This window comes from Pseudochaenichthys georgianus, chromosome 7 (genome assembly GCF_902827115.2).
Source record: "Pseudochaenichthys georgianus chromosome 7, fPseGeo1.2, whole genome shotgun sequence".
Lineage (NCBI taxonomy): Eukaryota > Metazoa > Chordata > Actinopteri > Perciformes > Channichthyidae > Pseudochaenichthys > Pseudochaenichthys georgianus.
This window is the reverse complement of record NC_047509.1, coordinates 13,483,915-13,507,157: the sequence shown is the minus strand read 5'-3', so window position 1 is coordinate 13,507,157 and position 23,243 is coordinate 13,483,915. Positions and strand designations below refer to the sequence as shown.

The window sequence follows — 23,243 nt, the reverse complement described above, 5'->3', positions numbered from 1 at the left end:
ATCATTATTTGTTGATTAATCTATTTTACATTTTTCAGACACTTTTCCAGGTCAGGTTTATTTCAATAAGCTGTCATTAGACATAATTATACACTACAGGTAGATCTGCAACAATCATCAATTAAGTTAATTGGCATCTTTCTCTTAATAATTTACCCTTTTTTTTAACAACATTGCTACAGTACTATCTGCTGGTTCCAATGTGAGCATTTTCTGGATTTCTCTTTTTTCCATTATCGTTAATGAACAAAACATGACATCTGAGAAAGTCACCTTGGACGGTGAAAATGGGATGGAAATGTTTCACTACTGTTGGACATTTTATGTATCAAAATATGAATAGGGAAAATAATTGTCCAGAGAATCGATAATAAAAAATAACTGCACTATTTCCAGGGAACTACTAAAAACGAATTGATATATTCACAAATCATACTAAGACCATGTCGTCCGCACTGGGTGTATATAATAAACTGCATTGCACATGGTATTAACATTTCTTGAACAGTCATAAGTTTAACTTAACCTTGAAGAAACCCTAACGGAGCGTCCACACTACAGCTTCAAAAAAAGCTTGGAGCTGGGCGTGTCTGAAGCTTGGGGATTTTATTCGAGCAACGCGACCAACAACCAATCACATACATCTCCCGCCCCCGACATACAAAGCAAAAAACCCAGAGGATTTTATGCGAGCAATATTTATATATATAAACTCCCCAAACAGGCGAAAACCTACCAGTTTCCCCCACTGTCTCTGCCACCTCCCTCCATGCCTGGTTCCTCCGGTTTGTATCCCGGTAGGTGAAGAGGGTCTGGTCATACAAAACCGGGTGATTTGCTACGGCGATAGTTAGTTTCTCCTCCATCTTTTTTTGAAATATAGAAATGAACGGCGGGATATCTCTCCCAGCTTAGACGCGGTGTGATTGGCTACGGCTTGAGCTGTCAGATTTTGAGAAACGGGATTTGATTGGCTGGCGCTGGCTACTGTTCAACTTCTGATGCCGGAGAAGGACCGCTATGCTACCCACAATTCAGTTCGGCGAAAAGCGAAGCAACGTGACGTCACCTCATTCAAAGTGAATGGGCAGACGCGTTGGAAACCGTTTTTGAAGCTGTCGGCCCGTCCACACTACAGCTTCAAAAAAAGCTTGGAGCTCGACCAACAACCAATCACATGAATCTCCCGCCCCTGACACACAAGCAGCGTTTCAGGCTGCAAAAGTTGAGCAATGTTCAACTTTTGAAGCTTCTGAAGCTTTCGGTGGAGGCGTCAGCCAATCAAATCATATGCCAGTACAAGCTCTAGCCAATCAAACCGCTGCTTGTGTGTCAGGGGCGGGAGATTCATGTGATTGGTTGTTGGTCGAGCTCCAAGCTTTTTTTGAAGCTGTAGTGTGGACGGGCCGTAACACTCCCATGTCTGTGTACTGTTAATATGCTACAGGCTGAATTCCTCACACCAACTCAAGACTTTCTTTGTCTGTACAAGATATACTGGCGTTATATTTGTCTTTTTTTTTAAACAGAATAATCCTGAGCATCATGGTTCAATAGCAGATATCATATGATGTGATGTCTTTGTCTGATAGGAGTTTTATTACCAACCTGAATCCAGACTTCAAGTTCTCTTATCTACTCATGTCTCATTTTATTTGTCTTTTCTTTCTTCTCTAAGTCAGAGCATGTGAAATGATGTTATTCAATCAGGTGCGCATCTGCCCTCATGGCATGTAACTGACAGTACAGTAATTTGATTGTAATGACACTGTTTAGTGTTTACCTGACGCTGCTGTAATTAATGAGCACAAATGTGGACATTGCTATCATGGCTCGTACTGCAGGTCATTTTGGAATATGTTTTATATCTATTCAAGCTGATAAAGGAAAGCCACGATTTAAGTGGGCTCATTAAATGCAGCAGTGGTGGCCTGACATTTAAAACACACTCAGATGTAGCTTTCTGAGCCTGCCCTGGTCTCACACTCAACAGCCTGACCTCAGCCGAGCCCCAATCTGTCCGGCCCAGCCTCGTCTCACCGTGTGTCCTGCCAGGTCCTCCTACATAAAACACAGCTCCTCCACTTATGTAAATTCCCCACAAGTCCTCTGTCAATCATCCAATCACTCGCTGAGATTTAAAACCACTGTAGCACCAGGCACCTGACTAAATAAACCTACGGGTTGTCTAGCTGGAGGAGCTGGTGATAAAGGTTGTGTTTCCCTCACAGAACATTTATTCCAGTGAGGCCCCAGAACAGTAGATCCCTGTGCCTCGCTTCACCTCGGCGTTATTAATATGAGACGTCCCTGTAGAGCGTGCACTGAGGACACACGGCTTAATCACAGCCAGGAGGCGAGCGAACAAGCCTCAGCAGCCCCTTAATCTCCTCTGTGGTTGGACACATCTGGTGTGAGGAGCTTTAACCTTATATCTCCTAATACTGTATCTGATATAACGAGGCTTTATTGGATTCCATATGTAAATACGGTCTGATGAATTAGTTCATAATCACCGTCCTCCGACATTAATTACAAGTCTTTGTATGGCTGTCATGATCAAAATCTCTTCATCTTTATATTGGTTCTCCTCACTTTCCATTGTTGTCTTTTTTTTATTAGTTTATTAGATTACAATTATAAACTCATTTATGTCAGTGTTCTCATCCATTATCATCACTTTTTTTTTAATTAACGGATCTCTCATTATGATGACGGCTAAACAAGGAGGATGACCCTTTTTTTTGAATTTCTTCAGGATGGTGTGTGTCACTGGACAGTCTTCACAGGAGAGGACGGATATTGTCGAAGTGGATGTGGACCAAAGTGGGATTGGACCGTCAAAGGAGAGCTTCTCGTACTTAGTGAGTGTTCTCCAGATATATATCCTCCTGCTGATTTCTGCTTTCTGTTCTGTCCGTCTCGACCTTCACATTCTTCTTCTTCTACGCTCTCTTGTTCCCCACTGGGAAAGCCTCCTCAAGTGTGTCAGTTGAGTGTTAACAGATGCATTTTATGATACTAAAGAATGCGAGTGTGTGGGAAGCTTCAAACGTTCATCCGAACTGCAACTAGCACCATTGTCATTCTGCACTCGCTGCCAGCAAAAACAAATATGGCGATTGTTGGAATGTCCCTTTGCTCTGAATTCATCACTGGTCGAAGCGAGCTTGCCAGCATTGTGTAAATTGACCTCGACCCACACAGTTTCCCATTGGATTTGGAGTATATAGTCATTGGAAATACCCATGTAAGCCCCTTGTTTCTTTTTGTTTGTAGACAAAGCACTTCATAATTTAGTGCTGGAACGGTCTATCATTTCAGCAGCTTCTTAGAGCAGCTCTCCCTGTGAGTCATCCCACAGAGAAATAACCCTGATCTTGAAGCCCCTCTTGATAATAAGAGGATGAAACAAATCCAGAACAACAAACATGACTCCGTGATGTTGTGGGAACTCTTCTCAGGTTTCCTTTTCCATCTCCGTGATGAGTGTGAGAGGTTTTCACTGATGCACGTCGAGGGGAAGATGTGGGAGAAAGGGAAAACAGTTTTGGAGACAGGATATGCACCTCTACTGAATCTCCTTCCTCAAACTTTTCGACGGAAACATCTGCCTCCTTACGCCCACTTTGACACACAAACATACAATAGGTCTTCTCCATCCTTGCACACTAAGGAAGTGGATCCTGTCAGTGATGATAAGAAGTTTCCCTGGAGGCGAGGTTCATGGCGGGGATAGAAAAAGTTCCGAAAGAGCGGGAATGCTGATGCTAGTATCTGCAGAGCTGGACAGAGATATTCATCTTTGCCCCAGGAGCATGTGTGTATGTGTGTGTATGTGCATGTATATATGTCTTTGCATGTTCATTATTGCCTCTTAGTATATCTGTCCTGCAAGCTCTACCCCACAGGCCTGTTGGCTTCAGCAACACGTTAACATATTGCAGCGTGGGCTGTCTTCACAGTTTTCTTCACTAATTTACTGTTATAGTCAGCAGCTGTCTCAGTCAATCTCCGAAGAAAAGATGTTTCAACCTCAATGGAGGAGAAAATATTTGTATTTGGTGTCAAGAAAAGCATCATCGAGCACAAAACACAGTTTCAGTAAGCCTGTCTTTTCGGGTGACAGAAGCTGTCAGATGTTTAGTGGTACATTTGATTCGTTGTTTAGACATGTGTATCTCTCGTCTGTATTCAGATCCCAAAACTGCAGTCCTTGGAGCCAACGAAGGGCTCCCGAGCGGGAGGAACTATAGTCATCATCAGCGGGGAAAACCTGGACATTGGCTCTCAGGTCAGAGTCAAGGTCAACAACACACTGGAGTGTACCATCACAGAGTGAGAACTAATTATATGATGTTGTATTTTGTTGTGGTTTTTCTTTTAGTGTCAAGTCTGTCAGAGACATTAAATGAAACAGTGACGTGTTATTTAATGATGCTTTAAAGTGCTGCACATGCATATACCTAATATTACATATTCTGTGCTGTGTGGCTTTGCAAGGCTTGCATGAAAGTTTGTTCTAATTGCGGTTGAGGATATTACCAGGTCGAAACTTGAGACTTAAAAGTGTTTTTATTTAAAGTCTTAAAAACGTAACATCGCTCCTTAGTTGGGGCAAATTAAAAACCCTTTTTACATAAGTTAGACTGCAGTCCAAGTGTCAAGTTTGCATTTTTCGGCTCTGCTTATAGTCAAGTCCTTAGTCTGTTATAACTGCTTTAAATACATATTTTATCCTAAGTGGAATTTTGGGGAGTTTTGAGCACTTGTAGACATCCTAAGATGTGTGGTCATGATGTCTACCTCGTTGTTTTTTAGCAAAACAGATGAAACCATTGAGTGCACCATGCCTCCGGCCTTACAGGCACACACTGAGTCAGTGGCAGTGTGTGTGGAGTTTGAAAACCTTCCCTGTCAAAGTGCAGAGCTGAGCACCTCCTACACCTACCAGAAGAACCCCACCATCAGCTTCATCCACCCCAAAAAGAGCTACCTCAGGTAGGTGGTCTGCTGCACACATCACCAGTATCACAGCCAAGATGCCTCGAACATCTGAAGCTGGAGGACAGCAGTTCCCCTCCCAGAGTCGCTGACTTAAGCCATTACTGTAATGTCGTCCTGATGTGCAGCGTTTTCTCCCTATTGTGTTCTAAATAGCACAGTGTGCATGTGGCAGCATAGCGGCATGTCTTTGATGTCATGTGTGCGGATTTGCACTACAGTCGAACTGTTTTGCATTATTATCTGGTTCTGTCTGTCTCCTATTTTGGTGCCGTGTCCCAAAAGTATTTGCATACCAGTGTGAATTTGACACATTTTTGTTATGGCTGAGATGTGACGCTCTGTCCGTATCTCTGTGTGTGTGTGAATGTGTGTGTGCCACAGTGGAGGCCGGACCATCACAGTGACGGGTCAGGGTTTTGATCTGGTGCAGAGTGTCAACATGGAGGTGATGGAAATTGGAGAAAAAGTAAGTAATCAACGGATTGTTTACCAACCTATAAATGTAGAGGAATATATGCAACAATAGCCCCATAAATCCCATGAGCAAGATATAAAATGTGTGAATTTTAGTGAATAAGCGTGTTATCCAATAGTTGGAAAACTATTCCTACGAGAGAGAAGCACCTATTGACAGTTTGAAGTTAATTATGTTGCAGGCAGATCATGACATTAACCATGAAATCCATTGTAAGCTACTTTGTCTCCTCTGGTCCTTCTTCAGCGCTGCTCAGTGGTCTCTCCCTTCACAATCACCTGCCCCTCCCCGGCATCCAGCCAGTCCCAGCAGACCACCGCGCAGTTTATCTTGAACGGAGTCCTTTACACAGGCGACAACCCCTTCACCTTTGATAGCGATGAAGAGGATGGGGAGCCTCATAAAGGTCACTTCCCGTTGGAGTACGTGGAAGACCCCCAGTTCTTCACTGCCAGCAAGGAGAAGCTGATTAAACACCACCCAGGAGAGCCACTGACACTCATCATCAACGTGAGTGACCCTGCAGAGACAGGAAGTCAAGATTAGTGCTTCATTGTTACGTTGGCTTCCTGAAGGTCGAGCCCAATGCTCTTATCAAATGTTTGTGTTTGAGACAATGTTGTTAACCTCTAAGTTTGGGTTTTATTTCATATACATATACTATATATGGTGTGCAGCAATAGTTTGCAATGGCATTAGGGTTGAATCACAAATGATCCTGAAAACGATCTATAAAGCAGGTAATGCTGACCATACTGGTTTGCCTGCTTAGCATGCTAACATATCTGGAACGAACTCCCAGAAACCTGCAGGTCCGCTGCAACTCTGACTACTTTTAAATCCAGGCTGAAGACTTTTCTTTTTGTCGCTGCTTTTAATTGAACTATTCATATCTTAGACTGCACTGTCACTTTTATCCATGTATTTTTTCTTTTAATGTTTATTTTATTAGCTTTTCTTTTTTAATGCTTAATGTCTTTCATTTTTTGTAAAGCACTTTGAATTGCCTTGTGTTGAAAAGTGCTATATAAATAAACTTGCCTTGCCTAACATTTGATAACTTGCATTAAACACAAGATTCTTCTGAGGTTTATGGGAATTTCATTAAGGTTGCAGGTATTTGGTTGGACTCCAACGTTTTAGACAGAAAAGTAATTCCCTGATGATTGCTCGAGATAAACAAAAATCAAGGAGTTTAAACAAAGCCATTTATCCTGAGTAGAACATGAAATTCTGCACAAAATATTGTCTGCCGTTGTTGTGACATTTCCCTAAAAATACAAAAATGTTGACCTTATAGAGTCAGGGGATCGCCAAAGGAGGATACATCCTCTGGGGGCCATGAATGCCTTCAATGTCTGAACAACTAACCAATTTGTTTTTTGAGATATTTCAGTAAGGGCCAAAGAGATGGACCAATAGCCACTTACTGCCATTGCCATCAACACAGCTAACATGGCTTGAAATCTGATGAAAGCACAGAATAGTCTACATTTTATATTCGTTGAGAACGGTCAGACTTAAAAGGAGCATCAGTAAAAACACCAGCTTTGACAATCTTTGCTTCTAACACTCCTTTTGGAAATACCACAGAACAAGCGATGGTATTCTCTTAAGGTTTCTTGGCTCCAAAAGCGGCACTCCTGTAAACTGCCTGCGCCCACTGGGAAGAGCAGACAAGGCTGAGCGTTCCTTTTATTAATATTCACATAAACCAGAGGCACATAAAACACATCAAAGACCCCGTCCGCTGAGACGTGTTGATTTCAGTTGGGGGTTTGCGAGGGGGGGAGGGTGCAGTGGCAGCTCTGTAGGAGGTCCCATGTTCCCGTGGTCTGGCTGATGTGAGCACCTGTCTGCATGGATTCGTCACCCCAACCGGCTGCAGGCTGTGACACCGTATGACAGTCAATCGCTAACAGCACAGACGGGGACGTTTGAACGCGGCTTTCTCTTGATGTGTTTGTGAGGATCAGGATGAGGCCCCTGCAGGAATCGCTGCCTCAGCCTGTCTGCAATGACGACTTGTCGGCTGTTGTTTCCTGTTTTCTTTCGGAAGGTGGATTCCACTTGTGGTTGACCTGAAGGAGGGAGGAAGATTGTGTGTGTTTGTTTAATAGGGAGCTTGTTAGTCAGCCAGATCCTATATTAAGGACCCAAGCTGGAATGTGGGTGGATTTTGTTTGCTTTCATCCTGTTTTGGCCTTCAGAATCCATTGTTTTGGTTAAATGTTGTGATGTATACATTATGATTTACAATATGCTCCAACATATTCTGTTTGATTATGTGTTGCACTTTGTGCCCATATGCATGTATTAGCAGTGTGTGTGTGTGTGTGTGTGTGTGTGTGTGTGTGTGTGTGTGTGTGTGTGTGTGTGTGTGTGTGTGTGTGTGTGTGTGTGTGTGTGTGTGTGTGTGTGTGTGTGTGTGTGTGTGTGTGTGTGTGTGTGTGTGTGTGTGTGTGTGTGTGTGTGTGTGTGTGTGTGTGTGTGTGTGTGTGTGTGTGTGTGTGTGTGTGTGTGTGTGTGTGTGTGTGTGTGTGTGTGTGTGTGCGCGCGCGTGTGGGTAGTGTGAGTGTTTTGTCTGAGTTAGGAAGCATTTGTTGACAGAGACCCAGGGGGTGGCATCCTGCAGTGGGGACAGGACAGGGCCCTGAGGGTGTAATCAAAGCAAGGAAGCACACTCGGGATAAACACACACACACACACACACACACACACACACACACACACACACACACGCTTCCTCACTCGTCATTCGTCAAAGGAAAATAACATTTTCATACAAATTGGGTATTTTTTTGGCTTCACTCCTATATAATAATAATAATAATAATAGTAATAACACGGCACATTCAAAGTTAACTTCAGAGGTGTAGAAATGACCCCTAAAAACAACTTTGACATGACAAGAAACAAGAGTAGTCATCTTTTAATTTTGTATTTAAAGGAAAAAATTAAGATGAATTGCAAAATGAATATTAAGGGTTTGCTATAAATACATAAATAAATCGAAAAGACGGACTAAATAACCGGGTCTCCCTATGCCATGTTCTGCATTTATGGGCCTAAACGATGGTGCTCTATAATAGAGCACCATCGTTTTCTTTAACCCCATCTCCCACATATTTGGTGTACGGCTTATTGACTTAACAGAATAAGCTAAATAACTCATTTCAGCTAGCGGTGCATTTTTACAGCTTTTAGGACATACCGTCTTAAGATGAAATAATTTAGAAGCAGAGATATCCTGACCGTTCGTACTAGTGCTCCAAAAACACTGGGTGCTACAGTTTTTAATGATGCAACTTGAAAGTATCTTTCATTATACCCTCCCTGCCTGGTACTTTCATACTCTAAGGCAGGGGTGTCAAACTCAATTTCATTGCGGGCCACATCAGAATTATGGTTGCACTCAAAGGGCTGGTTGTGACTTTAAGACTATATAAAAATATAATAAATAATGTATTATAATACATTATTGCCTCTGCATTGGATTATTATCGGATAGGGTAATAACTTCATAATTAACTACGTCTGAAAGCAGAAGTCTAGGGCAAATAATTGCAAGTCTCTTCAGTGAGCATGTCACAAAACAAGATGCATTGTGGGACATGTAGTTTATGGGCAACGTGCTCCTGTAAAGTGGCATGTAACCGTATAATAAGCGTATTATATTCTTTGCATGCGGGCCACATTAAATGAAGTCACGGGCCGGATTCGGCCCCCGGGCCTTGAGTTTGACACCCCTGCTCTAAGGCTTTCTGTTACAGTCTCCAACTCCAAGCTGAGATAACCCCTGGTTACATCACTACACAGAATACATAAAAACCATTTTGATCATTGTTTCTGTTTGCCTGGCTGAGTGGTCGTGGAGAAGACATTAGCAGTGTGAGGTCGGGCTTGGATTGCAACAGGACAGAGTTGGATTAAAAAAGGCTTACACCAACAGACTTCTGTAAAGTCCCTGAGAATGTTATTTTGGGCAGACGCAGGGATGACAGTCAGCGGGTTTGTATGTAGGAACTTCCTTGGCCGTGTAGGAGAGGCAGCGGGAATGTTTGCTGCTTTAAGCTGAACTGGAGCCCAAACTGGAGGATTGTTTCTGCTGGCTTCCTCTGTGTGACAGCTGCATGACAGGCCTGCCGCAGCTCGGTTTCTCTGTTTGTGTGGATACCAGAATGTTTTTGTGTCTGCATGTATGTGTGGTTGTGAGCTGCTGTGGCCTTCATGTATGTTATCTGTGCCTGTTCAAACCAGGCCCCTCTAGTCTCTTTCCACTGACTGGCTGACGGCTGTTTTGTTCGTTTCTGGCACAGAAAGGACCGAGCGATCTGGAGCTGATGCCGGAGGAATACTCAGTGATGATTGGCTCGTATCCCTGTAACATCAGCTTCCACAACGACCAGCTGTTCCACTGCACCATCAATGGGCTGCTGAGCTCCAACGAGAACGAGCTCCCTGTCACTGTAAGTATGCAAACATGTGAGACACCACAATAAAATACAAAATAAACACGCAAGCTACTGTAGTGTTGGAAATATTGCTGCTTAGACCCTGATCATTGAAGGATATCACCCATCTGTCACACAGTACTCGTAAGCCAAACATCTTATCAGAATTTCAGACCATCTGTGATGTTCATTGAGACAGATTTGATCCGCTCTACCATGCACTGTCAGTCACGAGTGTGTGTCTCTCCAGGCATTATGAATGGTTTGTAGTCTCTGAGCCTGCCTCCATGAATCAGCAGTCAGTGGTGAGCCGTCACTTAGCGCCACAATGCCACAGTCGAACAATTAAATGTTTACCTCATACCCTTTATCTCTTCAATCCCTTATCAGCCTGTCTATAATTGTCTATCTCACAAAGTCTATCCGCTCACAGCAAGTCCTCTGATTCATCCATGATCTCCTCGCTTCTGTTTTTGTTTCGTCTTCGAGTTCCCTCCATCTCCATTAAAGGACCCAATGAAGTCTAGGTTGAACACTTCAGTCTTGCTCAAATCAGACTCTCTCTTGGTCTAGGCATGTCTCCCATCTGTTGTTGTCTGTTCCGATACATGGGAAAAGCGTTCATCTATATTTAAATACGGACCGAGAGTGGTTTGCCGAAATAGCTCAGAAACATATTACTCTATCTCTCTTAGGCAAGTTGCGTTTTCCCGTGTGTCAGCCCATTTGTATAAATGCATATGTGTAGGGCCGTTGCGTGGCTTATGGCCATTTCTGTTTCTTCACTTACCTTCGGTGGCACATCTATTTTTACACGCCTGTGTTGAGTTTGGCTCTGAAGTGGAGCTGAGCTGCAGAAGTGGATGTGGGGAAGCAGTGTTTTTGTACCCTGAGCGAAACAGGAACATGGAACAATGGCATTTCCCCCTCCATTACACCAGGCATGGCTATTGCAGTCTCTGGGAGAAGGCCTTCTCTCGCTGGTCTGGGTAAATACATTTCTGGACCAGAAGGAGGAAGATGAATTGAGAAAAAAGCAGGAGAGAGCCTCTTGAGCCAGATTCCCCCCTCAGAGTAAGACCAGCGTATGGGGGATTTGGTTTGAGGATTGGAGGCTTTTTATCTGAGGCTCTTTTGATGAAGTATGCTCGGATTGTGGCAGGAAAGGGAAGGATGTGAGGAGGGACCACAGAGACCCTGCTGACTAATCAGAAGGCAGAAGTGCAAGTCCTTTTCTTGTCACATCTGGGTTGCTCTGAACTGGATGACTCCTACAGCTCGTTGCAGCGAGAGGCCATTTTTCTAAATCTACACTCTGCAATTTATTTCTGTGTCTGCACCTGTGTCCACGAAGACAACGATGCGTCTGTGTTATTTGTGTTCCCATGATATATTGCATGCAGGATTGTTCTGTATTACAAAGACCATATTTAATGCCTTCTCTGCTCATTACTGCTCCTCCTTGTTCTCCCTCTGTCTCTGTCTTTGTTTTTCAAAATCAAATTTGCTTTATTATAATAATAATAATAATTTTAATAATAATAATAATGAGAGTATTGCCATATAGCAGATGCACAAGGTTTACAATGGTGTACTGCTGAATAAATTAAGAACAAAGACAACAAAGGATTATATTGGACTCCAACCAAGTATCCAGGGAGGTCTGTAACAGTTGCAGATTTTAAAGATGAAATGCTTTTTTTCCTCTTTCCTTTATTTCCTTGCACAACTCAGACGTGTGCCGAAGCTGAAACATGTCTATTGTGTTCGTGTTAACGACTTGGAATAATGGTCTGTCATTATACAAAACAAAAACCAAATATATTTAAAAAAACCAACTATTAAGTGAAACATAGACAACCAAATATCTTATAATAAAAATGTATATCAATAAATATACATAAATAATAAAGTATATTAAGATAGTATGTACATACATAAAAGCATTTTAAGGTACACTACAAGTAGTTACATTGGGTTTAATGTTCCTTCTCAAGAAGACATGCTTCATTTGTCATGGTATATGGGAGAGTTTTATTGCTCATTAAATTATGTTTTATGCGCTGAATTGAGATGCTCTTCGTCCCTTAAGACTTCTTCTAACTGGATGATCATACAAGTCTCAGATTGTGTGTAAGCAAGGCAGCCTTAAGTGGTATATTTATATTAATTAGGCTTAGGAGAAGAGACAGAATATTTTGTCGACTACTTAAATCAAATGTATGATTTTATGTTTCCCCGCTGCAATGGTTGAATGGTATCTGTATGGCCTGCACACCAATACACCACTACTACTTTAACTATGATCAAATAAAAGATGTATGCAAATAAGAAAAACACTAAGATGTAAAGATAATTCTAAGAACGGTAATAGTAAAGCGATAACATGTCGGAAGAGGAGCTCACTCCACTGTCATGTGTTGTTCCTTTTTCTCTTTCTAGGTGCAAGTGGGGAACTTTCGTCACACCATCGCCATAGTGCAGCTCGGAGGCAGCGAGCTGGCCATCGTGGTGTCCATTGTGGTGTGCTGCGTGCTGCTGCTGCTGTGCACTGTGGGTAGGTTATGTACACACGCTCTCCAGCAGATGATGGATGTGTGCCTGCTGCAGCGATGGATGCTGCAGATGTGGAACAGATCAAAGGAATTTGGGGGTCAGAGTGTCCTGCACTTGATTCATCCCTCTTCAGTATCCGAAGCACAAAGACTCTCCCTGTGTGTGTGTGTGTGTGTGTGTGTGTGTGTGTGTGTGTGTGTGTGTGTGTGTGTGTGTGTGTGTGTGTGTGTGTGTGTGTGTGTGTGTGTGTGTGTGTGTGTGTGTGTGTGTGTGTGTGTGTGTGTGTGTGTGTGTGTGTGTGTGTGTGTGTGTGTGTGTGTGTGTGTGTGTGTGTGTGTGTGTGTGTGTGTGTGTGTGTGTGTGTGTGTGTGTGTGTGTGTGTGTGCGCGCGTATTCTGCATTCCTCGTGTGTGTATGCAGGGCAGGTGTATGGGTGAAAATTGGTGTTATGGTGGATTTTCACAGTATCCTGCTATAAATCATCTGTCTGCAGATATTCACAGAAGCCACATTAGGGTTAGATGTTGTATGCAAATGAACTCCTGAAATAACATGTGCATAACTGTTATTTATAGATATGCAAGCAACATTTTTATTGACATGATCACAAATACATTCATTTACATTTTTTTCACAGGCTGACAAAAGGTGATTTTAAATTATTCCTGTGTGTCATTTCAGAAACTTTAAATCCTTTTGATCTTACAGATTACTGTCTTGTTTCCTTGAGGCTGTCAGTGTGGATAACGGTCCTTGGGATGAAAACATAATAAAACTGCATTTTGTTTTCCCAGCCCTTGTAGTGTACTGCACAAAGAGCCGGAGGGCAGAGCGCTACTGGCAGAAAACACTACTGCAGATGGAGGAGATGGAGTCACAGATCAGAGATGAGATCCGTAAAGGTGTGTTTGCACAGGAACCCGCACACACACACACACACACACACACACACACACACACACACACACACACACACACACACACACACACACACACACACGCACGCACGCACGCGCACACACACACACACACACACACACACACACACACACACACACACACACACACACACACACACACACACACACACGCCCTTTAGATTTGTGCAGGCTGTGCTATCGGAGTTTTTTAGAAAGCCAATTATGTTTTTTGTCGATTGACATGAAAAAGGGGCTTGTGGGAAGACTGAAATATTGACCACATATATTTGTGTGTGTGTGTGTGTTTGCAAAGTGTGTGATTGAGATTGTTTCTAGTCTGAAGTGGGAGGGAGACACAACAGATGACAGATTTGTGCCGAGTAAGCGTGACTCATAAAACACAGTGTCTGACAAATGATCAGTCACATGCACATGCTGTGGCTACCCTTGATGAACAAGACCCGTGTGTGTGTTCGTGCTGTGTGTGAGTGTATTTGTGTTTCCAGGGCATTAGAGTAAAGCTGTGTGAAGGCCACTCCGCGTCTGAGCAACCAGATTTATAGCGTAGAGATGGGGGGGACGGATAGAGAAAGAGAAATGGAGGGAGGAAGCGATAGGAGCAGGAGTCAGGGCCGCGAGTCCGGGGAGAAGCAAAAGCGTGGGAGGGAGTTGAGGGAGGGGGCGAGGTTGTTTAGTCAGAGGACACAGATGGATTTGTGGCCGAGTTCAGGGTGAGTGTGCAGAAAGCGACAGATAGTTCAGCTAAGACGAAAGATGTGATAAAAGCAAAAGAAGAGGGAGTGAAGGAAAATGGGAAATTGACATATTCCAGGTTACAGGAATGAGAGGGTTTGGTATGTGTCTGCAAAGTGAGGCGGAAGGGAGGTTTGGTATTCAGGCGTGCTGCGTCTAATCAGGAGCAAGGTGTGAGCTGACTGCTGGTTTAGAGGATGCTTTTGTGAGCAGGAGGATAAATAACCTGCAGGAGTAAAGGAGATATGTTTAAATCCCTCAGGTCTCGCATTCCCTTCTCTCCACAAAAGCACAGTCTGAAGAACTGCAGCATTGTAACCTAAATATGTCTCTCATCCTGTGACAAGAAGAGCTGTTCTATAAAGGGATCTCCAGCCTCTCATTAGAGGAGAACATTATCCTCTCCTAGAACATGCTATCCTATAAAGTGGCTACAATATTAGCATTAGATTTCAGTCAGTGTCTGGACATGCTGATAGTGTTTCTGCAGCATGTAAACCTCCGCCTGCACCCAGAGCTGGACTGAAATAAAGAGAGGGAGGGGGGAGAAGATCAGCGCATACGTTGTTGGTTAGATTTAGGGAAATCAAATGATACATTTCTGTGTCTCATCTAAAATCTCTTTTACTGAATTCGCCCAGAGTCTCCCAGATCCCACCTGGGAGAATTTGATATGTATCGCATTAGCATTCGAACAGATGTCTGAGTCATTTTGCTTAGCAATGAATTAAGCTTAAGGGCTGTGGTTTAAAATCAAACAGTCCCAGGAATACATCTGTATTTTTATTTATTGTTTCCCTATAGGCTTTGCAGAGCTCCAGACGGACATGACAGACCTGACCAAGGAGTTGAATCGCAGCCAGGGCATCCCCTTCCTGGAGTACAAACAGTTTGTCACGCGCACGTTTTTCCCCAAGGTGAGAACGCTTATCCCATTTCTCCTCACTATCTGATTTCAACTGGCAGACTGACCATACCATTTTTCAAAACAGGGTTAACTATTATTTTTCCACCGACATGTCCCATTTTTCTATATAGGATGACAATTCACCTTGAAACTTTGAACCATACAGCAGCAGCTAGGGAAGTGTAGCTCAGGTTGGCACCCTGCAGGAGAGTTCATGTGTTCTCTGTAGGTAAGCATTTTCATGTGTGGTCCATCTTGAAGGAAGAATTGGGGTCTATCAGTGTGTGGGTGTTTTTCCACCGATACAGACTAACAGAACTCAGGGGGCTTTGTCTTACAACCACAGACATGGACCTTCTCGAGCCAGAATAATGGTGGGCACTGAGACAAGGAAACTTTCCCCCTGATTTCTCAAAACACACTCCTCACACACTCACACTGTTTTGCAAGTATACAATATCTTTCACAACGGCAGCTGCGCTGGTTTGTTGGAGTACACACTGTTTGTAGTCAAGAAGGAAGTGAGTGGGGAGAGTGCTGAAAAGCTGCATGGAGGAAAACATAAATTCAAGTGTTGCTGCTTCATCGTCTCTCATAGTTTTCCGCTAAAACAGCTCAAACACTTTACTCACGACCCTTTGTGCTCTGTTTTTCCTACTAGAGCTTCTGGTTCTTGTAAATTACACGCACAACAATGTTGGACACAGACTTAGACACAGTGAGAATACAAGCCAAATGTAGCTGTCCTGAAATGAAGGACAGAGTTGAAAGCCTGCCTCTTGGCTCTGGGTCAGCCGGTCTCTGAAGCCATTAAGAATCATGACGTTTCGTGTCACGGTGTTATGTTTCCTTTTCATGGCCAGTCAGGGGCCGACTCAGGGTCTCTTTGTGGAGTTTTGCCCTTTGGTTCTAGATAGCCAATTTTCCGCCAAAGTCTCAAGGCCAGCTCTTTTGTTTTCCCCGTCTTTAACATCTCCCTGTGTTTATGAATAGTGCTGACATTGCATTACAGTTTGTTTGTGTGTGTGTTTATGTGTTTTAGATGTTTTCGGATTACGAGAAGAGTCTGGTCCAGCCTGCCTTCGAGTATGATGGCCTGGGCCCTCGAGTGCTGCCGGAGACCCACCCGCTGCTGCAGGACTGGCAGGTGAGGGGTTAAGCCATTAGGGTTTCTTCTGCCAGAGTGCATTGATGTGGCTCCTTTTTCACTCCCTTGCTTCAACTGGGTCACGCACGCTGAAGCTTATTAAGGTTTCTCATTCGGCGTGTTGTTGATGAGGAGTAAAGAAAAGCACATTGTGGTTATATTTTTCTTGCTGAAATGTGTTTGTGGAGTGAAGTCAGTGGGCTGTTTGAGTGAGCTTATGCTCTTGTGTGCAGATATGAAAACTAATGCATGTCATTCAATGGTTTCTAGTGAGTGAGACACAATATTTCAGCTTGTCAAACAACACGCTGCCCACCAAGTCGATGGCAGGTTGTTTTCACACTTCCCACTGGCTCTTAGACGGCCGAACCGTCTACTTCTCATCAAAGTCCATCTCTTGTTGTGGATTTGTGTAGTAGAGGGGCGGATGGGAGTAAGAGTTATAAAGAGAGTGGGAGAGGGAGCGTGCACTTTCACAAAACTCTGCAAATGCGGGATGAAAGCTAAAGTACGTGCATGTGTGTCTGTGCACGTCAGAAAGAGAGAAAGTAATGATCGCAGTGCTGGTTTTGGGTCGGCAGCCGGGGGAGGCTGTCGAGCAATGATGAAGTGCCTTGGATCCACATCGTCTTCCCAGGAAGTGTTTTCCAGGTCACAGCAAATAAATCTCAGAGGCGGGCATTTATCTTAATGGACACCCCTGTTCTCCTTCTGTCAGACTGCAAACCACACCATATGGCTGCAGTCCAGAGGGAAGACTTCATCACACTGCTGCTTAGTCGCACCCACAGATAGACCGTACTCATTAAGTCGAGTCGGCACATTTAGAGGCAATCACACACAATATGGGACCGGAGCAGAAGATACAGATAACACGGGGGGAGGCAGAAGGAGGAAGTGTGATAGAAAGATGAAGTGTTTAGATTGGTCACTTGAGACAAGAGCTGGCGAAAATAGATTAGGGAGGGCGCAGCAGGTGTGTAATGCAGTATAGGTGACACCACGCAGAGAAATAACTGTTTCATCGCCCTTGTGCCCTCAGGAGAACAACACGACCAAGCCTAACGTAGAGGAGGGCATCACTCTGTTCTCCACTCTTCTCAATAACAAACACTTCCTGGTCACGTTTGTCCACGCCCTGGAGCAGCAGAAGGACTTCGCTGTACGAGACAGGTAAAAGCATCAACTCGAGACCATCAAGACAGACCATTACATCGAATAATAAAGCACCTTTAATGTATATTTTTGTATCAACGAGTGATGAAATGACTACAGTCCATGTATTAGAAAGGTGTTCACGGTAGTCACAAACACACGTACACAAACAAATCTGATTTTCTCTTGTTTTACTATCTTGAGCTAATTGCATTGGTTTTACAGCTCGTAACTTTTTTGGTTCACTCCAGTGGCATCTGGCAACTGTTTTCAGCAACGCCTCTGAAAACTGTACATCTTCCCAGGAACAAGGATAGTGTTACAGAGAGTGTTAGCAACAAGCTGGTGAATACAGTGCAACAATGACTTGCTATAAAAACCCAGGTACATTTCTCACGAGATGATGTAGAAAAAACAGAGCTGTGGCCCAAATGATTGAACACTGAAATAAAAACGTTATATAACACGGTAGTATTTATACACAGGTTTTGATTTGCATTTCATTGTGTATATAACGTGTCTCTATTTTTCCAGTGTTTACAACAGAATTGTTTGACTTTCTCGTGTCTGTTGCTGCTGCGCAAATAATGTGTTTACTGTGCAGAAAAGTGGTTGCTCAAGCTTTGTAAATACTTGGTCATTTATCAGTATTGCTCTTTCGCTCCTGATGTCCGAAAACAATACCGTCATTGTGGACAATCAGTGAAAAATTCCAGAAGCAAGACCACATCCCTGTCCCGGCTCAGCGTCAGCACTTACTGACTAATGTGGCCCCTCTCTCCTGGATTAAAGGGGCTTTGTTAGGGAAATCCCCTGCACCTCTGGACTTACTCACCCAGATACTCCCTGCATTAGATCAGTCCTTTATTTGGCTCTGCAGTCACAGGTGCTGTGGGGAGGATGAAACCATGTTGTTGCTTCTGGTGTAGAGTTATTTTTAAATCTCCAATGACCACACGTACTGACAGGGCATGTTTTGAATGAGCCTGTTTTCGCTCATCTGTCTCCTCCGCTAATCTGTTTTCTCACCCTTTAGATGCAGCCTGGCGTCTCTGCTCACCATCGCTCTTCATGGAAAGCTGGAGTACTACACCAGTATCATGAAGGATCTGCTGGTGGACCTGATTGATGCTTCGGCTGCCAAGAACCCCAAACTGATGCTGCGCCGCACTGAGTCCGTTGTGGAGAAAATGTTGACCAACTGGATGTCTATCTGCATGTACAGCTACCTCAAGGTGGGGCATCGCTCAGTTATATGAGGCAGGCTTGATTAAAAAGCAATAACCACATCTCTGATTATTGACTCTACTTTTTTGTCTTGACCTTAAGGAAACGGTGGGCGAGCCTTTCTTCCTGCTGCTCTGTGCAATCAAGCAGCAGATCAACAAGGGCTCCATAGACGCCATCACAGGGAAGGCCCGCTACACCCTCAATGAGGAGTGGCTGCTGCGCGAGAACATCGAGGCCAAGCCACAGGTCGGACCCCTCACACACTCAGTTTATATTTCACACTCTAGGTAGCGCTGACCGACATACTATACAATGACTTTTTTTAAATGCTATGTTGCACATTTTATTAATTCTTTAACTACTTTTTATGATACTGTGACTTTTTTTGGATCACTGTGACATTTCGATTGACATTTTTAAGACACACTATACTTTGTACTTTTTAATGACAGTGTATCATGAGATAATATACTTTGACATTTTTGGGCCATTTTTCGTGACATACTATACTATGATTTTTTTAATTCTGCGCTCCACTGAAGATTTTTTTACTTTTGTGATGAGACACTGTGCCATGATTTTTTTATTTGACAGCCAAAAAGTTTCAGTCGAGCTGAAATGTAAAACTTTGCATAGTTTGAAATGTGTTGCTCTCTGTTTATTTTGCAGAACATCAATGTCTCCTTCCAAGGCTGTGGCATGGACTCAATATCAATCAAGGTCATGAATACAGACACAATCAGCCAGGTGAAGGAAAAAATCTTAGAAGCCTTTTACAAAAACCTGCCATTCTCCCAGTGGCCCCGAGCAGAGGATGTAGACCTGGGTAAGAGCACATTTTCTCTGATTATTTTCATCCTTCCCCCCCCCCCCCCTGCCGTCTGCGATATAGTAATCTCCTTTGCAAAAGGTCAATTCCCCTCATGAAGCTCAACTAACCTGAGGCTGCAATATAATAAATGACAGAATGCATCGAGGAGACTGTACAGTCATAATCACAAAGAGTTATTGCTTCCAAAAGCTGTGGAGCCTGCAGAGCTGATTTGATTAATGGTGCAAGAATATTTCCACAGGTCGCGACACAGAGACTTGGAGCACGGCTGCCCTCTGTCTCGCATATTCTTTTCCAAATTTGGGATGAAATTGTCTAATATCAACTCTCCTGTCTCCTTTCCCCTCAGAATGGTTTGACTCTGGCAGCAACAGTAAGGTCCTGCAGGACCTGGATAACTCCACATTGATGGAAGACGGCCGGAAGAAGCTCAACACGGTCTTCCATTACCAGGTGTGTGTTTGTTTGTGAGAAGAACACTATGGTAGGTGTGGTCGTTGTGAACATGTATATTCCTGATGTGTGACGGCGGGGGTGTTGCAGGTGAGACCTCCTTGTAAGTGGTGTCACTGGGTGGGAAGACGCTCTCTGGTTCTCTGTGGCTGCACACAGTTGGTTTGTAGGTGTGTGTGTGTTTGTCTGCTGTTGTCTGCTGTGTCTCGTTGGACAACTGTAGCAGAGCTGCCACTTGTCCACTGTTGTTATGCAGATTCTGCATTTAGCCATCATATATACACTGCAATTATACAATAATTAGTAAGCATTGTCCAGTAAAAGAAAACTCTGGATAATTGTAGTGTTTAACACCTGTTATTGAGTACAAAATTGGTTACCTGTCAATGACATGTTACCATGACAACATCAATGATGTGTGTGCAATGTATTATCTAACTCCTAGATCCCCTCTAGTCTAGGAAGTATTTAAAGACAGAATAACAGTTTGTGTTCACCTTCCCTCCTAATTTATGCTTTCTTTATTATCTCAGTGAAAAAACATCAGAATCTATGAATATGCAAATATTTTTCAATTTCCCAGAAGAAAAGTCGCCCACAAAAAGATGATTTATTAAGTATAATTACGATGTTGTGACTTTATGTCAGGTGATTTGAATAAGATAATTGGGTTGTAATTGCACCTAATAAATCATATTTTTTAAGCAGGAGCCCCATTTCTCTTAAAATACTTTCTACCATTACGCCTTCTTACCTAATGTCATGTTGGGATGCTCAAAGTATTGTTTTTCAAAGGGTTTAGCTGCCAACACGTGTCCGACTTAACAGAAAAGTCCAAGTTTTCACATGCAACTTGTGTAAGCTGCATATTAGACCACGACTGGCTTAAAGTAAGTTGAGATGTCACTAAATAATGATTGTTGGTCCACATTGTTATCAACTCAGATGAAAGGTGAGCACAGAGACGCTTCACACTGATCACTGTTCAAACAAACGCCTCTCATCCATCATTCTGAAAGTCAAGCATTAAAGCAAACATATGTATTTCTAATGGAAGGGGGCTTTAATGATTTAAAGCATTTGTTATTTTAACTGTTCAAGACTTACTCATTCATAATGCTAGTCTAATATGTTCAATACTTAATCATTAAAAATACAAATTCCAATATCTTTTCACAGAGAGCATCAACGCAGGAAACTAACCAACCATCTCTTACATATTCAATGAATTCACTTTATACTTCTACTACGAGTAATACTCCTAATAATAATATGCTTACATACACACTTACTACCTCTACATTCTATAAAAAAACCATATATTTTTATTTTAATGGCACATTAATTCAGGAGATTAAATTATTGTATTATAAATTTGCACTAAATAATAATATAATGCAATTTAAATCAAACACCAGAAATCCGAAGCACACTCCGAACACTCACTGCAAAATAAAGTAAAGGTCATGCCGTTAAGCATTTGGTTATGTGTATGTTTTTTCATGTCTAAGTTAATTTGTCTGTGAGTGAGCAGTCGTTCAGTGACCCTCGACCTTTGGCCCCTTTACCTGTACTTGTTAAGTGCTCTGTTTAGTTTGTGCTGAGCCATGGGACAGAGCTGTGAAAGCAGTGAGCTGCAGCGTGTACAAACAGTCTGGGTTCACCGGTGAGGCTGTTCAATCCATTTCACTGCAGGCTGACTTTAATGAGCCCTGCCAGGCTCCTGCAGACGTGCCACCACTCTAGATGCACGCAATACTGACACACACACACATACAAATATACACACACACACACACACACACACACACACACACACCACACACACACACACACACACACACACACACACACACACACACACACACACACACACACACACACACACACACACACACACACACACACACACACACACACACACACACACCTACCTTTCAACACTGCACTCCCCTGGAGGGCATGCTTAATGATGCTGTTCTGGTGCACCCCGGCTCACCTCTGACCCTGTGCCCTCTGTCCTGTCTCCTCTTTCTTTCCTCCCTTCTTCTTCTTCTTCTTCTTCCTCTCTCCCTTCACAGATCCCCGAGGCGGCATCGCTGGCCATGAGCATGAAAGACAAGAGAGATAACACCCTTGGGAGAGGTACGTCACCTTCAAACACAAACCACTCGCTGTCGCTTTGTCGCACACACTTGGATAAATACACGCACTGCCTGGATCACGGGAAGCAGAACATGCTTAGCTGCTCACGAGAACACGATACGCTCGTGTAAACATGAAACCACACACCCTCCCGTCCCCAAAAGACACGGCGGACATCCAAACACACTCGCAGCTAATAAATCACAACACTAATGCTTTGCACAGGAGTTACGCCACCTCCTCATTTAAAACTCTATTTTCTGGGTTATAGATAAAACGCATTAGCATATTTCAGCTTTAGTGAAAACATGCAACACAAGCGGGCCCATTGTCCAACTTCAACATGTAGTATAATGAGGGCTCTGCCTGGTGATGGATGACTTTACATACAGTACAGCTTTTAATGGCCTTGTCCATTCTATGCTTAGGGTCTACCTGACATAATCAGCACCAGACCAGAGCTCCGTGCTGCTCCGGCTATGTCCATCAAAGACTCTCCTCTCATTCATACTCGGCCAAACATAAGCTTATGTAGAGCAAACCTGGCTCCGGCTTCAAAGCGTCAAGGGGGTGTTATGAGCCTGTCGTGCTCCCTGGCTAATATGAAACACTGTCCTGCGTGCCTGTGATCAGTGTCGAGGGTCTGGCCCGAGGCCCGCTGGGCAGGAGCTTCTCTGGCAGAGTTGGCTGTAATGAGAAAACACTCGCAGTACTGTTCTGTGTGTGTCTGCACAAATGCATGCCTTTGTTTTCCTCTAGTGCACGTACAATGATTTACTGTATTAGTTTTTCGGCTTTGAGCTTGTGTTTGTAAACGCGTCGACATGTATTCATATATGTTCACGTATGCACACGGTGTGTTGGTGTTTAGTTCTATATATAAACCAGTGAGGTTTGTGCACTTTCCCAGCGCTGGCAGAGCATTAGCATCTCATTACACCGGCTCCAGAACCAATCACAGACTCTGTGTCTGTCTCCCCTAATCTCTCTCTTTTCTCTCTCCATTCACTCGTAATCTTTCTCCTTCATTCTCTCAGACAGCCCCCCTCTCCTCCCAGCCCACAGTCCACCTTAATCACTTTCTCCTCTTGCATGTACTCTATCTCCCTCGCTCTCCTGTCAATCTCCCTCCTATCTGCCACACTCCTCTGTGCCCCCTCCTCCTGTCTCCTCTCGTTCTCTCAGGTCTCCACCTCGCTGATTGCTCAT

At 43.5% G+C, this 23,243-nt stretch overlaps 1 protein-coding gene across 1 annotated transcript in view; it reads left to right on the top strand.

Moving 5' to 3' along the window:
- Positions 1-23,243, top strand: part of plxnd1 (plexin D1) — a 67,368-nt gene that overhangs the window by 37,735 nt on the left and 6,390 nt on the right. The window contains exons 14-29 of the mRNA XM_034087722.2: positions 2,759-2,864; positions 4,199-4,338; positions 4,822-5,001; positions 5,389-5,473; positions 5,729-5,992; positions 9,802-9,951; positions 12,379-12,493; positions 13,287-13,394; positions 14,970-15,082; positions 16,115-16,219; positions 17,262-17,392; positions 18,411-18,609; positions 18,704-18,850; positions 19,274-19,430; positions 19,786-19,889; positions 21,971-22,034. Coding sequence (XP_033943613.1) covers positions 2,759-2,864; positions 4,199-4,338; positions 4,822-5,001; positions 5,389-5,473; positions 5,729-5,992; positions 9,802-9,951; positions 12,379-12,493; positions 13,287-13,394; positions 14,970-15,082; positions 16,115-16,219; positions 17,262-17,392; positions 18,411-18,609; positions 18,704-18,850; positions 19,274-19,430; positions 19,786-19,889; positions 21,971-22,034 — 2,168 coding nt within the window. The remainder of the gene's footprint in view (positions 1-2,758; positions 2,865-4,198; positions 4,339-4,821; positions 5,002-5,388; positions 5,474-5,728; positions 5,993-9,801; positions 9,952-12,378; positions 12,494-13,286; positions 13,395-14,969; positions 15,083-16,114; positions 16,220-17,261; positions 17,393-18,410; positions 18,610-18,703; positions 18,851-19,273; positions 19,431-19,785; positions 19,890-21,970; positions 22,035-23,243) is intronic.